Source organism: Tetrao urogallus (assembly GCF_951394365.1).
Source record: "Tetrao urogallus genome assembly, chromosome: 1".
Classification (NCBI taxonomy): Eukaryota; Metazoa; Chordata; class Aves; order Galliformes; family Phasianidae; genus Tetrao; species Tetrao urogallus.
The window spans coordinates 124,688,859-124,703,286 of record NC_136813.1 but is presented as its reverse complement, the minus strand read 5'-3'; the positions used below and the strand labels follow the sequence as shown (position 1 = coordinate 124,703,286).

The following is a 14,428-nucleotide window of genomic DNA, read 5'->3' as shown; positions in this document are numbered from 1 at the left end:
CAGTGATCATCTAGTTTCATGTTCCCTTTCCTTTCATCCTCCCGAATTGCTACAAGCTCCCATGTGGATGTGCCCAGCACTGGCGAGTATTTTGTCACGGTAACACTGCAGTTTGAACTGAACTTTTACACTTCTGATTCTTACAGTTAACGTGGACCTTTTAGGGTCAAAGCTCCAGCACCAGAAGGATCTTCTGTAGGCAAACAGACTCTGCATCATTCTCTGTATTTGTTGCCATCATATCCTTTTAGTGGATCCGCACCTCTGAATTAGGTCTATACGTGCTAATTAATTCTTACTTATGATCAATCCTCTGTCTATCTCAATGCTTTGTTTGGCTTTCCTCCTCAACAGCAGTGCTCGCTGACGAGCTTACAATGGCACTGGCTCTGTTCCTTTACGCGATAATACCTACGTAATAGCACAAAGGAGAATTATAGAATGGCTTACGTTGGAGGGGATGTTAGAGATCATCTACTTCCAATCCCCCTACCATGCACAGGGCTGCCAGCCACTAGGTCAGGCTGCCCAGGGCTCCAGCCAGCCTGGCCTTGAATGCCTCCAGGCATGGGCAGCTTGTTCCAGTGCCTCATCACCCCCGAGTAAAACATTTCTTCCTAACGTCTAACCCAAGCCCAGCCCTTTTCATTTTTAAGCCATTCCCCCTATCATACTGTGAGCTCTGAGCACTTTTTCTTTTTTTCCCCTTTAGATGCACGTTTCTTTGTTGTTATCAACATCAAGCTTCTTCTTGTACATTCTTCCAAGTAGTTTAGGTCCCCATTCTGTCCTGAATGTGAGTCCTCAGTGAGTCCCAGGAGCAAATATCGCTGCTTCACGCTTCATCTGTATCTTCCAGCCAATAAAGTAAAGGAAGACATTCGGCTTGATTTCCAAAGAGGAAAATTTGTCTTCCCACTTCCAGTAGCTTGGTGGAAAATCAAGATCACAATACTATGTTCTTTATGATTGCTCCAGCAGATTTTTTCCAGGTACAGAAGCGAAGCTTGATCGTGTGTAAGCGCTTGGCTCCTAACCTCAGGCGTGTGACAAAGCACAGGTAAGGTGCGTGTGTTCCCAGCACAGCGGCTATCTGTCATCTAAGACTCCATCTGCTGTGAAATACTCAGCCTCTTCCACCACAGACGTGACGGATGTGCCATCATCTGGAAGAGTGATATGCTGCAGCTGGTCCACACTCCTGGCATGTTCCCTGGCAATCTCATTGCATGGTAAGGTCGAGGTGTAGAAGTGGAAACACTGCACCCCAAAAATGGAAGCAGAATGGTATCCGGGTAGTGAACAGGCTACAGAAACTTCTGGTGAGACTCTGAGTGGAAAGCTGAAGGGACTTCAGATGAAAAGCGAAGCTCCCACCCCACCTCTCTGCCCACAGCCTTGTAACTGCCTTATTGTTAAATCTTGTTTCTGTCTCCCTGAGGGAGAAAGGCGAAGTTATTCGGAGAAGAAAGCTGGGCAGCGCTGAGTGCAGGATTTTGTGTGGAGGCTTGTGCCAGAGGAAATTCTTGAGGCAAGGGTGGAAAACGTTTTCAGTTGTGCAAGTTTCAGTTTAAACTCTGGTCTGTCGTTTCCCACTCACTGACCAGATCAGCTTGTGCAGTTACTTCCTGGGGCCCAGCAGCATGGGCACGGACAGCAACACCAACGGCCTTGCCAATGACACAGAGAGCTTTTCCTTTGTTTGAACTAGTTTTTATTTTCTCTGCAGACAGCAGGCCGAGAGGCAGATGTTGGCCTCCCGGCCAGCCGAGCCGTGCTCTGATGGCAGTGGATGACGGCCTAGCGCCGCTGCCGGGGCTGCCTCTTGCGGGGCGGGGGCGAATCCCCGGGGCTGCTGCGGGTCTTCCTCTTCGGGGGGCGCCGGGGCCCCCACACGAGCGGCCTCTGCCCCGGCTGGAAGGGCCCGCTGCCGCCGCCTGCCCCGGCTCCTCCTGCGGCTCGTGTGCTGAGGCCGCAGCAGAGGTGCCGGGCTGCCCGGGTCCGCCAGTCGAGCCGCCGTGCAGCTCCTCGGTGCCTGAGGAAGGAAGATCCCGATGGGAGGCTCTGGTTCTGGGGCTGGCCGCAGGGCCGTCCTCCCGCCCTCCCGCAGCACGGCCGTCCCGCTGGTCCGCCTGGCGGCGGATGTGGGGGCCGTACAGCGCTGCGGCGGTGCTGATGAGGCGCCGTACAAAGGGCACCACGTCGCCGTTGGTGAACGTTCGCAGCTCCCGCACCAAGCTCTCCTTGTCCAGCCCGTTCTCGCAAAGGACGTTCACAGCGGTCCACTATCCCAATTGCACATCCTACCAGATGCCGCTGGACCCCTCCTGGATCTCCTCCTGCAGCCACTGTAGCAGGGGCGCCAGGTCTTCCGGGTGTTGATGGAAGAAGGCAGCCCAGGCCTCGGCTGGGAAGTGGTGATCAGGTGGAATGAGCTCCGGCTCTGCAGGCCCCTGCTCATCCTGCAGGCCGTCATCTGCGTGTCCCGTGGGCTGCGGGATGGAACACTCCAGGTAATCATCATCTGACCTCAGCGAGTAGCGGATGGTGGCTATTTTGTGCCCGCATACGGCACAGCTCGGCTTCTGCTTGGCCCACCAGCTGGCACAGCCGTAGCAGAGCTGGTGGTGGCAGGGGGTCACACAGGTGACATCCTCCCGACCTTGCCCGCAGATGGGGCAGGTCCAGTTGGACGGCACGTCCATGGCCCCGGGCTCTGCGGTGGGCTGGGGAGAGCTGAGGTCAGGAAGCTGCTCCCCTCACTGGTGCTGCAGCAGGCAGAAGGTGGTACAAACTGCAAAAGAGAAAGAGAGGCCACGGTCGCCTGCTGCCCCGCAGGCAGGCAGCGGTGATGCCCCAGTCCCTCGGCAAGAAGCACTCCCGCTCTCTGTTCCCCACCAGCTGCCTCAGGGCCGTGTTCTGCACCACTCGCCTCTGCTGCTGCAAGCGCACCATGTGCAGCCCCAGCTGCCTGAGCCAGGCAGGGCTGGGGAAAACCCTGGGGAGGCTCCCTCAACAAGCATCCCTCCAGCTGCCAGCACAAGGCATTGCTGTGCTGCCTACCTGCACTGCTGCACGCGTCTCTCTGCAAGGTCCCAGTTGCCTGCTCCCGGCAGGGTCAGGGTAAAACACAGGTGGCTCTGAGACGGCTCCTGAGAGCTGCGCAGGCAGCACCCGGAGCACGTTTCAGCTCCAAAGCTCGCCTTGTCCACACTCCAGTCCTCGCACACACGCTCGGTTGGAAGCCAGACACGAACTTCTGGGCTGGGCTGCTGCCCCCGCCTTAAAGCAGGGTGGGCTGAGCTGCCACAATACATTGCACAGAGATGTCAAAAACCATCGCTTGGCCATGGCCTCACCTTCACTCACAGACATCACCACCCATTCCGCAGTGATGTCACCATCCGTTGCTTGGTCATCACAGTGAGCTTGCCTCACCTGCTGCATGTGTGCCAATGGCACTCCAATCCCAGCACCTCTGCTTCTTCCATTCCTCCCCACATCTCATGTGCTTGGCATCAGTGTTTCACACCAACCACCGGTGCCTGGGACGTGTCTTCCCACAGGCCCCATGGGGTTGCTCAGGCCATGGCACGCAGCCCCAGGCATGTACAACCAGAAGGTTTATTCAATAAAAGGTCACACTTCCCTGTGTCTCTTGGTTGAGATGATTGTAGAGGTCTTTTCCAGCCTTAATGATTCTATGATTCTATGCTACCCACATCCACGGTCACTGCTGAGTGAACCTTTCACTTCAGGGGAACATAAGGTCTTGCTGGTGTCCCCGATGTTGACAGCTCTCCTTCAGCAGGCTTTCTCTGGCACACAACAACTGGTGTCATGGGAAAGCCCTGCAGACTCCACTGGTCTCAAGCAGAGCCATTGGCAGCGTACAGATGGCTGTCACAGGGCCGAGAGCTGAGTGCTCTTGCTGATATTCCCAGCAAGTTCTTGTTCATGTGGATGTCAGGGTGCAAAAGTACCTTGCCGCTCAGAGGCCAGCTTTTCTTGGTCTCCTGATTTCAAAGGGCATAAATGGCATGACTTCGTGATGGAGGGAAAACATAGGTTTGGATCTCAGCCGCACAAGGTGGCTGACTTCTCTGTTTCACAGCACCTTTACCCAGAACCCATAGTTCCATCTCTGCCAGTGACGTGTGTTTTGTGTATGTGAGATCAGTGATCCTTAGTGTGCTTTCTGTCTGGCAGAGTGCTTCAGCTCAATCCTCTTTCCTTTCCTTTTCCTTTTTTTCCTTCCTCCCCTTCCCCTTCCCCTTCCCTCTCCCCTCCCCTCCCCTCCCCTCCCTCCCCTCCCCTCCCCTCCCCTCCCCTCCCCTCCCCTCCCCTCCCCTTTCTTTTCCTCTCCTCTCCTCTCCTCTCCTCTCCTCTCCTCTCCTCTCCTCTCCTCTCCTCTCCTCTCCTCTCCTCTCCTTTTCTTTTCTTTTCTTTTCTTTTCTTTTCTTTTCTTTTCTTTTCTTTTCTTTTCTTTTCTTTTCTTTTCTTTTCTTTTCTTTTCTTTTCTTTTCTTTTTTCTTTTCTTTCTTTTCTTTTCTTTTCTTTTCTTTTCTTTTCTTTCTTTTCTTTTCTTTTCTTTTCTTTTCTTTCTTTTCTTTTCTTTTCTTTTCTTTTCTTTTCTTTCTTTTCTTTTCTTTTCTTTTCTTTTCTTTTCTTTTCTTTTCTTTTCTTTTCTTTTCTTTCTTTTCTTTCTTTTTTTCCTTCCCTTTGTGCCTGTGCCAGAGCAATGCTCTTCTGCTTCTGGCTGTCCAGGCTGGGCTTTTTGTGCCTTCGTGTCTCATTCAAGCTTTGCTCATATCTCACGACTCAGTACAGAATATTAGCTCTTTCCTCTGGTAGAAGTGTTCCTCTTACAGCTGTTAACTGTCCGTGTCTGAAATGTATAATATCATCTCTGTAAACCATTTGATAATTAAATCTCCACCACAGGCTGCCACGTTGATCAAAACCTTAAAGATGATCAAAACCTTATAGTTGATGATCCACCTCTCTGACATTTCTTAGAGATGCGGTGGTCTTAAAATTGCTTGCACAGAATCGGTATGACTGTGGGAGCAGGAGAAGAGGTGGAAAGAGGTGTAGAGCTTTGCTTTGCTGCACATGGTGCAATTGGCCAACACAGCCACCTGTTCCCACACCTGTTCCCACAACACACGAGTAAGGGAGTGATTATCACTGCTGTTTGCCTTGCTTATAGCTGATCTGAAGGCCAGGCGGACTTCAAAAGGAGTTTGAACTAGAGTGTTTAACTTGTGCCTAGCAAGGCATCTTCATTTCTCTGCCACTGTGCCCCGAGACTTTGAATAACTTAAAAAACAGCTCGCTGCAATGAAAGTCAGTGGGATGTTTGTATGTTCTGAGAATCCAAGAACTGTTACTTGTATGGCAAACTCCAACACCGTTATTTTCAGAAACAAGGGTAGAATGTGCATTTATTTTACTGAAAAACAGATATATTTTTCAAACATGAAAGTTGTACTTTACACTCATTGAACTGTAGTCTTAAGATGCCCTTCAGAAGTGCTGTGTTTAAAAGAATCTCCATCTTAAAAATCTATCCTCAACAGAGGTAGGAAATGACTTAGCTTTACAACTTGCCAAATAGCTGTGATTCTTTGAGACTACTCAATATATGTAACTGTTCAGACTGTTCTCAGGGATGTTTGGAATGGTTCGGTGGGTTCCAGGTCATTATTTCAGTTTTTCTGGAAATAAAGTTTAGGAGTTTGTTGTTGACAAAACATCTATGCTGGAGTTCCTGGCAATAATGCAATGACAGTTATGCATTAGTTGTTTCATTAATGACTAATATATGTCTTAGAGCATCAGAGAACAGGTTTTGTTCATTAGATGCCACTAGTGTGGTAATACATGTGCATAACAGCAGCTTTGTTTCCTGCATCTATCTTGAAAAGCAAAACTGTAGTTAAATTAAATTATATTAAATTGTTGACGTTGAATCAACATTTGATAGAGTGTGAAGGGGAATATCATTCAGTTTGTGGAAAGCCATCCCTGGAGAAGGACTGCCAAACAGGAGGACAGTCCATTTGGCTTGGATTTTCTACCATCTCCATTGAGAAAGTAAACATAACTTTGGTGTACTTCTTACATTCATAAAAGAGATGGTGTTTAAATTGAATTTCTGTTTTTCTTCTGGAGAACCAAATTCTTGTGTCTTGTTTGTCTCAGACTGGAAAAAAAGCATCCAGTTATTGAACTGAGATGTTTAGAGGACAAAGATCATAGAACAAGCCTAGGTTTTATCTGTCTTGCCCCAAGCCCTGCATGCTGCAACTAGTTGCACAAAAGGAATCCTCCAGAACAAGCTCAGGAAGCTTGCACTCAGGATTTCTTCAACTACTACAAAAATCTTAGGGAGGCATGGGGCAACATGCCTTGTGAGCAAAAATAACTGTATATGATTATAAGGTCCTTTGCAAGGCGAAGGTCATTTCTTGTTTCCCAATTACTCCTCTCATTTTGCTTGAATTTGTTCTTAAAATCCTTATTGAACTTTTCCAATGAATGCACACATACAAACACTAGAAAATTGTGTTGAGATCATAGAATCACAGAACCACAGAATTGTAGGGGTTGGAAGGGACCTCAAGAGATCATTGAGTCCAGCCCCTCTGCAAAGCAGGCCCTCTGCAGCAGGCTGCACAGATAGGCATCCAGGCAGGTCTTGAATATCTCTGGAGAAGGAAAACCCACAACCTCCCTGGGCAGCCTGTTCCACTGTTCTGTCACCCTTATCATAAAGAAGTTTTTCCACAAGTTCTTATAGGACCTCCTACATTCAAGTGTTTGGCCTTTACCCCTTGTCCTATCACTACACACCACTGAGAAGAGCCTGGGCTCATCCCTTTGCCTCCCACCTGCCTTTAGATATTTGTAAATATGTATCAGATCCACTTTCAGTTTTGTTTTTTCCAGACTGAGCAGACTGAGGTGACTCAGCCTTTCCTCATACAGGAGATGTTCCAGGCCCTTCATCATCTTTGTGGCCCTCCGCTGGACACCTTCTAGGAGATCCCTGTCTGATTTGGACTGGGAAGCCCAGAACTGGACACAGATGTTTGGTGTCTGAGCATGCTCCTTAAGCAGAAAGGCTCCTACAAGCCTGGGTTGGGACAGAAACTGATTCCTAGTGCTTCTAGAGCTCATCAGGCATTCCTAGCAAATAAGATCAGAAAACACTTCCATTTCATCCTAAAAGCTCATTCGTTGTTATCACTACCATTTCAAGCTTGGAGGATGATACTTTATCCAAGAAGGTGCTTCTCCTCCCCAGAAGCCTCTCACTTAGCCTGAGGTTTCCCTGATGGCCAGACTGAACTTAATTCATTTTTAGTTAACCATAAAGGTGGGTTCAACACATCCTTAAGCCTCTTGAACTTCATCTCTCCCAATTCATAAGTTGGTTTATTTTCACCTCTTTCTAAGCTTTTCCAAATTAAAGTAATGTGATTTTTAATCCTCTCTTTCCTGGTATTTGCTCAGTATCTAGTACAGTGGAGCCCTTAGATGCTGCCTGTGCTGCCGTGATAATTCAAGTGAAACAGAGCATTATAGAGCAACTATCTTCTTTTTTCCAGAGCAACTGAGCAGCACTTTACCCTGGTAGTAAAAATAGACAGACAGTAAGGGTACAAAAACAAAAAGAAAAACCAGGCATAGAAAAACAGGCTCAATAAATTCTTCACTGCCTATGAAAGCTCAAAGAATTTGCTTCTAACACAAGCATGTTATTGTCAACAGCAGCATCTCTATTAGGCTTGTTCCCTTTCCTAAACATTCCTATCACTGTCATTTCTCAAGGTTGTCATATTCACAGCCTTGACAGCATAGACACTACACTGTAAGATCTGTCAGAGAGGCCAGCTGATTTTCTCCGTCTTCTGACACTTGCAGGTCTTTAATGTCAGGCTGTCATAACGCCAAAGAGAAAGGTGGATGCTTCCTCCTCCAGTACTGCTCCGTTGACTGCCAGCACTCACTTTAATCATTAGTCTTACACTGCTGTAAAATCCTGGCTTTTGTGCCCTTGGTGTCCCATGCTAGAAATTGCTGCTGGCAGAAACCTAGAGCAGAGTTACAATAGTCAAATTAATTCTATACTTTCTACAAAGCTGATCTAGTTTTCTTTCTGAAACTTTCTTCTTGTGACTCTTTTTGTGAGGGGAGCTGCAGTATGTGTAAGCCTCATTCAGTGACAGGTATAGGTGAAACTCAGCTGCTTAAAATGGACCTCTCTGCACCTGGACTGTTTGTCTGTAGGTCCCCTGCTACAGCAGATGAGCACAATAGGCAGCAGTGTTTTCTGCAGTCTGTAACTTCTTTGATCCAATATCAAGATGAAACCAAGAGAGAAGAACAAGAGCTCAAACCAGGCAGTGGTGCAGTATCCATTCTGTACATGGAGTCAGGGCTGCCCCACAGACACAGTTCAGCACGTGCACTTGGAAAACGTCATATTGTTGGTGATTGCACAGCCATTCCACTGGCCAGTACTAAATCATAGATGACATAATCACGGAATGGTTTGAGTTGGAAGGCATCTATAAGACCATCTAGCTCTGACTCCCCTGCTGGAGGCTGGGACACCTCCCACTAAACAAAGTTGATCAAAGACCTCTTCAAGGTCTTTTTGAAAGGGGGGCTCAATATCTTCTAAAGGTTAGCATTGTCCTCAAAGTTTGCATTAACCTCCAGCCCTGCATCCAGACAATGCCTGATAGTGTCTATCAACTGTTGCGTAAAGTTTGCATGCCTCCTCTTCATGATCTCCAGTTCAATACTGGAACACCATAACCTTCTTTTCTCCAGACTGAAACAAAACCAGTTCCTTCCACCTATCTTCATAGGAGTAGACCCCCAGCCCTTGGGTTATCATAGATGCCTTCCTCTGCACTCTCTCCAAGATCTTTGCATCCCTCCTATGTTTTACAACAGGGAACAAGTCTGATCCACACGGTCATCACCAGAACCTCTATCTCTTTCCTGGGCATGTTCTCCAGCCTCCTGTCTGTCCATCAGAGCATACAGACAGGGACGCCCCTACAAACAAAACTCAGCACGTGTTTTTGGCAAACTTCTTGTGGTTGCTGACATCCTTTGTGGTCCCCAATTTCACACCTGGTTGTCCTCAGCAGGAGCTCCTGCAGCCCCCAGAAACACCACAGCTGCAGGCACCCTGGACCGCCCTGAGTGTCCTTGGCTCCTGTTTTGCAATGGCCATGAGGGCAGCAGCCATGATGATGCCACCAGACTGGCAGCCCTGTGCAGCCCCGCACTGCCCAGCGTGCACCTGCAGCCAGCACTAAGCACACAGATTCTCCCTTACGCAAGTTCTGCTATGGAAATCACACAGCATTGGCTAGAAGTGGACACAGTCTGGGAAGAGACTGCTATTTTATTCAGGTCCCAGTGCTCAGGAAACTGATTTCCAGCCTATTTGCAGGAGCAGGGGGACATCCAGCAGGGAGCTACTCAGGGGAGTACATGGGGAAGGGGAAGCAAAGCCTCGGTGAGGGCTGGTTTCATTCCAACCCAGCTTTATTTGCCTCTCAACTTAAGTTCAAACAGCCATGGCTCAGGACAGGACCAGCAACAAGTGCTACTCAGTGACATCAGCTTGGGCAGTTCCAGCCAATCCAGCCTTGGGCAGCACACGCTGGTGTCACTGAGATGACACAAGGCACCAAAGTGATATCTGAGCATCTCCCACCGGAACACCCAGGCAGTGCCGGTGGATTTCCCTTGCCAGCAGGCAGGGCGAACACCGGCTCGCTGCGCAGATGGCTGCACGTGCAACCACTGATCAGTGCGAGACTGGACACATTGAAATGGAAGCTCCTGCCACTGATCTGGAGGAGCTGATCGAGATCTCAGGTTCCACTTCCACTGTCCCAGCAGCACAGAACCAAGCACCAGCTGGTCGTGCTGCTGGGACATCAGTAGCGGAACAACAGGATTCACAGATGTTTCCCAATGAGGAGGAACCCAAAGGTTTACCTCTGAGTTCCTCTGAGGAAAACACTGGCCAAGCCAGTGTCTTCTCACCACTCACCTTCCCACAGAAACTCTGGGTACTGGCCGAATGTGAGCAAGTGAAGAGCGTTTGGTGGGGCCATGGAGGAAACTGCATCGTAATCGAGGAAGAACTGTTTGCAGTGGAAGTCCTGGCCAAGGAAACACCTGTGAGACCATTTGGCTGCACAAGTGTGAAAAGCTTTGTTCGCCAGCTCAACCACTACGGCTTCACCAAAGTGCCACAGGACCTGGAAAGATCTCCGTCCTTTCCTGAGTTTCTGGCTGAGGAAGAAGCAACTGCTGCCCATAGGAAGGTAAGCACATCAATTGGTCCCCATACGAACAGGCTCTCACAGTAAACTCACAAAACATCACGTTTCACTCAAAGGAACTGTAGCATTACAGTGGCTGATTGGTGTGGTTTAACCCAGAAGGTGACTCAGCACCACACACTCATTTGCTTTGTTGCCCCTTCCCAGTGGGATGGGGGAGAGAAGTGGAGAAAAAAGGAGAAGTCCTGGGTTGTGACAAAACTTTTTTACTAAGAAAGGACAATATTTTTGCCAGTGTATGTATATATGAATGTATATCACGAGTGATGCACAAGTGATTGCTCACCATCCCTCGACACAAGACCATCTAGCTTGTGAGCAGTGTAACAGAGCCAGATGAACTCCCATCCCCTTCCAGACTCCTTCTCTTAGATGTCATATGGCACGGAATATCTCTTTGGCTGGTTTAAGTCAGCTGTCCTAGTTCTGATCCCTCCCAGCTCCTAGGTCCCTCTGCTGAGAATCGCCTGGGCTCTGTACAACGCTGCTTAGCAGCAACTACACACATCAGTGTGCTGTCAACATTGTTTTACTCCCTGAACCAAACCATAGCATCATGCCAGCACTCTGAAGAATACAGTTCCATCCCAGCTGAAACTGAGACACCCATCAGCCTTGTTCTTAGCCACATCTGTCCTGAGCTGTGAGAAGCCCTAGTTCCTGTATCTTGCTGTCCTTCAGTCCCACGCTGACAGCACCTAACTCTTCTCCTTTATCTTTCCAGTTACTTCTCCAGCCCCTTCTTCAGAAGAGATTACCCGTGGCTGCTGGAGCACTGCAAGTATAGAGCAGCCCACAAGAGAAGAGACATGACTGCCCCTGCCCTGCAGGAGGGTCTAAATGAGAACACCCAGAGGAGCAGCCCAGATGCCTGGATAATGCAGGGAGTGCCTGCTGGGCCAGAGAGGAGCCTGCAGGCAGCAGAACCACAAGGCACACAGGCAGCAGCACCCATGGGGCCCCCACCAGCAAAGCGCCCTAAAAATGACACCCTTCAAGTCCAAGGAGGTACTGCTCACATCCTGCCAGGCTCTGCTGCTGCCTGCTCTACACTGGAACAGTGTGAAGCTCTGCTCCACTCCATCCTGCCACTGAGCAGCATCCAGACACTGGGTGCCACTTGCACTCCTCCATCACAGGGCACTCTGCCCTTTGGGGTTCCTACTTTCACACATGGCTGTCCTCAGCAGGAACTCCCACAGCTCCCAGAAGCACCACAGCTGCAGGCTCCCTTTGCTCCTGCTGCAGACTTTCCTTGGCTCCTGCTTTGCAATGGCCATGAGGACAGCAGCCATGATGATGCCACCAGAACAGCAGCCCTGTGCAGCCCTGCACTGCCCAACGTGCACTTGCAGCCAGCACCAGGCTGCCCCGCAGATGCAGGCAGATGCAGGCCATGGGACGACCCTGTAGTGCAGGACCCTTTGCAGGCAGTGCTGCAGCAGCCTCTACTTATTTGTTCCTAGTTTGTAGCTCATAGGTGTGTAGTTTTGGAAATAGCATGTTCTCAGTTTTCATGCCCCTTTGTTTAGGTATTTATCTATTCAATCATTAAATATTTAAGGTAATAAAAGGTTTGAATATTAAATCCTTTCATTTGCCTTGTTCTTTTTTAAAGTCATTCCCTTCTCAAATGGAATTTATATTTTGACTCACAACAGGCAATGGTAGCACTGCTTCTAACAACAATGGAATCCTTTTCTCTTAGCATTTTGGTCTAGATTCCTTGCTGTAGAATAAAAGACTGGGTCACATTTTCACATCTTCCAGTCTGGGAGACATGCTCCTAATCACAGAACCATAGAACGGCTTGGGTTGGAAGGGACCCTGAGGATCACAATTGTTCAACCTCCCTGCCACAGAACTAAATCAGATTGCCCAGGTCCCCATCCAAGCTGGCTTTCAGAATCTCCAGGAACAGGTCATCCACAACCTCTTTGGCCATCCTGCTCCAGCACATCACCACCCTCTCCATAAGAAACTTCCCCTTGGTATTTAATCTGGATCTCCTCTCCTTTCGTTCAAAACCAGTCCCCCTTGTCCTATCACTTACACACAGTCGTAAAAAGTTCATTCCCCTCCGAAGTTCAGTCTCCCTCTGGATGGCTGCAATGAGGTGTCCCCATCGCCTTCTCTTCTCCAGGCTGGACAAGTCCACCTGAAGTTGCCATCACCAGAATCCCAGCCCATTTCCTGAGGTTTCTCTCCAGCCTCCTCCCCCCTGCCTGTGGGAGGAGGCAGGACACATGGGCACGATTCAATACGTGCTCTGATCACTTGCTCCTTAAATGAGTTGGTCAGTCTACTAGCATTAGTCTAGCTTGACACTGATTCTTCTATCTAAAATTAATCCTCCCTTAACTGGAAACCATGCGTTAAGTACTTCTTACATGGCATAAAAAATGAAACCAAAAAAATAATGTGAAGGAAGATAGGGTTGGCTGTTGTTTTCTTTTCTTTTTTTTTTTTTTAAGTCAGAATTTTACACAACCTCATTTCTGTTGTCCATGGGAGATGAAGCAAATCGAACGAAATGCTTTTTTTGTGAAAAGTGGCAAACTCAGTGTCATTTTCTGATTTGCTGTCTGGTTGGTTCTGATGCATTTAGTTCCTTCTGATGCAAATGAGTTGTATGCAGTAATTCAAACACAGCCCTATGTATTCAAGGAACAGGAGACCTAAAGGTCTCCAGATGCATTTTGCATGCCTTTGCAGATGAAACAGCAACTCTGTGTTTAATGTCCCCAGGTTACTGTGCCAAGCTACATCACTGCCAAAGTAAGTGATGCTGAAAAGTACAGCAGCTCAACTGTGCTGTGCTTTTTTCATCCCTCGTCTTTCAGCAGAATATGTTTAGTAGTTTTTTTTTATTGCTAAGAGATGTGGAGAAGTGGGAGAAGGGATTGTTGCTACTGTTTTTTATCAAAGGGCTATAACAATGATAAAGGGCCTGGAAGCATCTCCTTTATGAGTAAAGGCTGAGTAACCTGGGTCTGTTCAGCTTAGGGAAAAGAAGACTGAGAAGAGAATTGAGAAATATCTAAAGGGAGGTGGGAGGCAAATGGATGAGTCCAGGCTCTTCTAAGTGGTGTGTAGTGATAGGACAAAGAGTAATGGTCTAAAACTTGAACAGAGGAAGTTTCATACTGAGATCCAAAAGAATTTCTTTGTGGTAAGGTAAGGATGATGGAGCACTGGAACAGGTTGCTCAGAGAGGTTACAGAGTCTCCTTCTCTGGAGACATTCAAGACCCATCCCATCTGTGCAATCTCTTGAGGTCCCTTCTAACACCTATGATTCTGTGATTCTGTGGTTCTGTGAAACTGATTGATTTACCATTCAACAGAGCTTTCTATAAAGAGCTTCGTAGGCTCCTCCAGACAGTGAGCTGAAGCATCAGAAACGGAAAATAAGGCACCCCTGGGCCAAGGTTAGCCTGTAGGAAAGCATTACCATGAAGAGAAAAGGGTTCAAACAATAATTTTTGTTAGCATTGGGCTATGTTTCTCTCTTAAGAGGAAGAAGTAAATTGCTATGTTAAGATAGAAGGAATTCTCATAAATATTTTTAAAAACTACTGAATTAAGCCCTTGTCCTGACTGTAAATGAGCATTATATTAACAAGGAAAACAACATTTTACATATAATGGTAGAACTTTGGAAAAAAAAAAAAAGTTTTTAATCCTGTGTTGATTTTTTTGAAATCAGCAATATTCAAGTAGCCACCATGCAGAGGAAGAAAAATCACATTCTTTCATGTCTGTGTAAGGAAACACACAAAAAGCGCAGGGGGATGAAATTTAGAAAACTTTGTCCTTTACTCCATTTTGTCCCCAATTCCATCTAAATGGCACTAACAACACGCCAGCAATAACACAAGAATCCCAACCTGTGCTCATATGAGGGTGCAGTGCTCCCTGCCTGCCTGGCCCTGTTCTAAATGTTGTTTTCTAAATGGAGGACTAATATTGGTTTCTACAATGAAGCATGGCAACATTTTGGGTTATGTGTAAGGAAATGTTTATCTCTTTTAATATGCTTCT

At 47.8% G+C, this 14,428-nt stretch overlaps 1 protein-coding gene across 1 annotated transcript; it reads left to right on the top strand.

Moving 5' to 3' along the window:
* Nucleotides 1-9,818: 9,818 nt before the first annotated feature.
* LOC306959005 (uncharacterized protein) lies at nucleotides 9,819-11,798 on the top strand (the record flags this gene model as incomplete). Its single annotated transcript, XM_079550678.1, is given in 3 exon segments — nucleotides 9,819-10,367; nucleotides 11,090-11,626; nucleotides 11,628-11,798. Coding segments are annotated over 3 exon segments (1,257 nt in total).
* Between the last annotated feature and the right edge of the window lie 2,630 nt (nucleotides 11,799-14,428).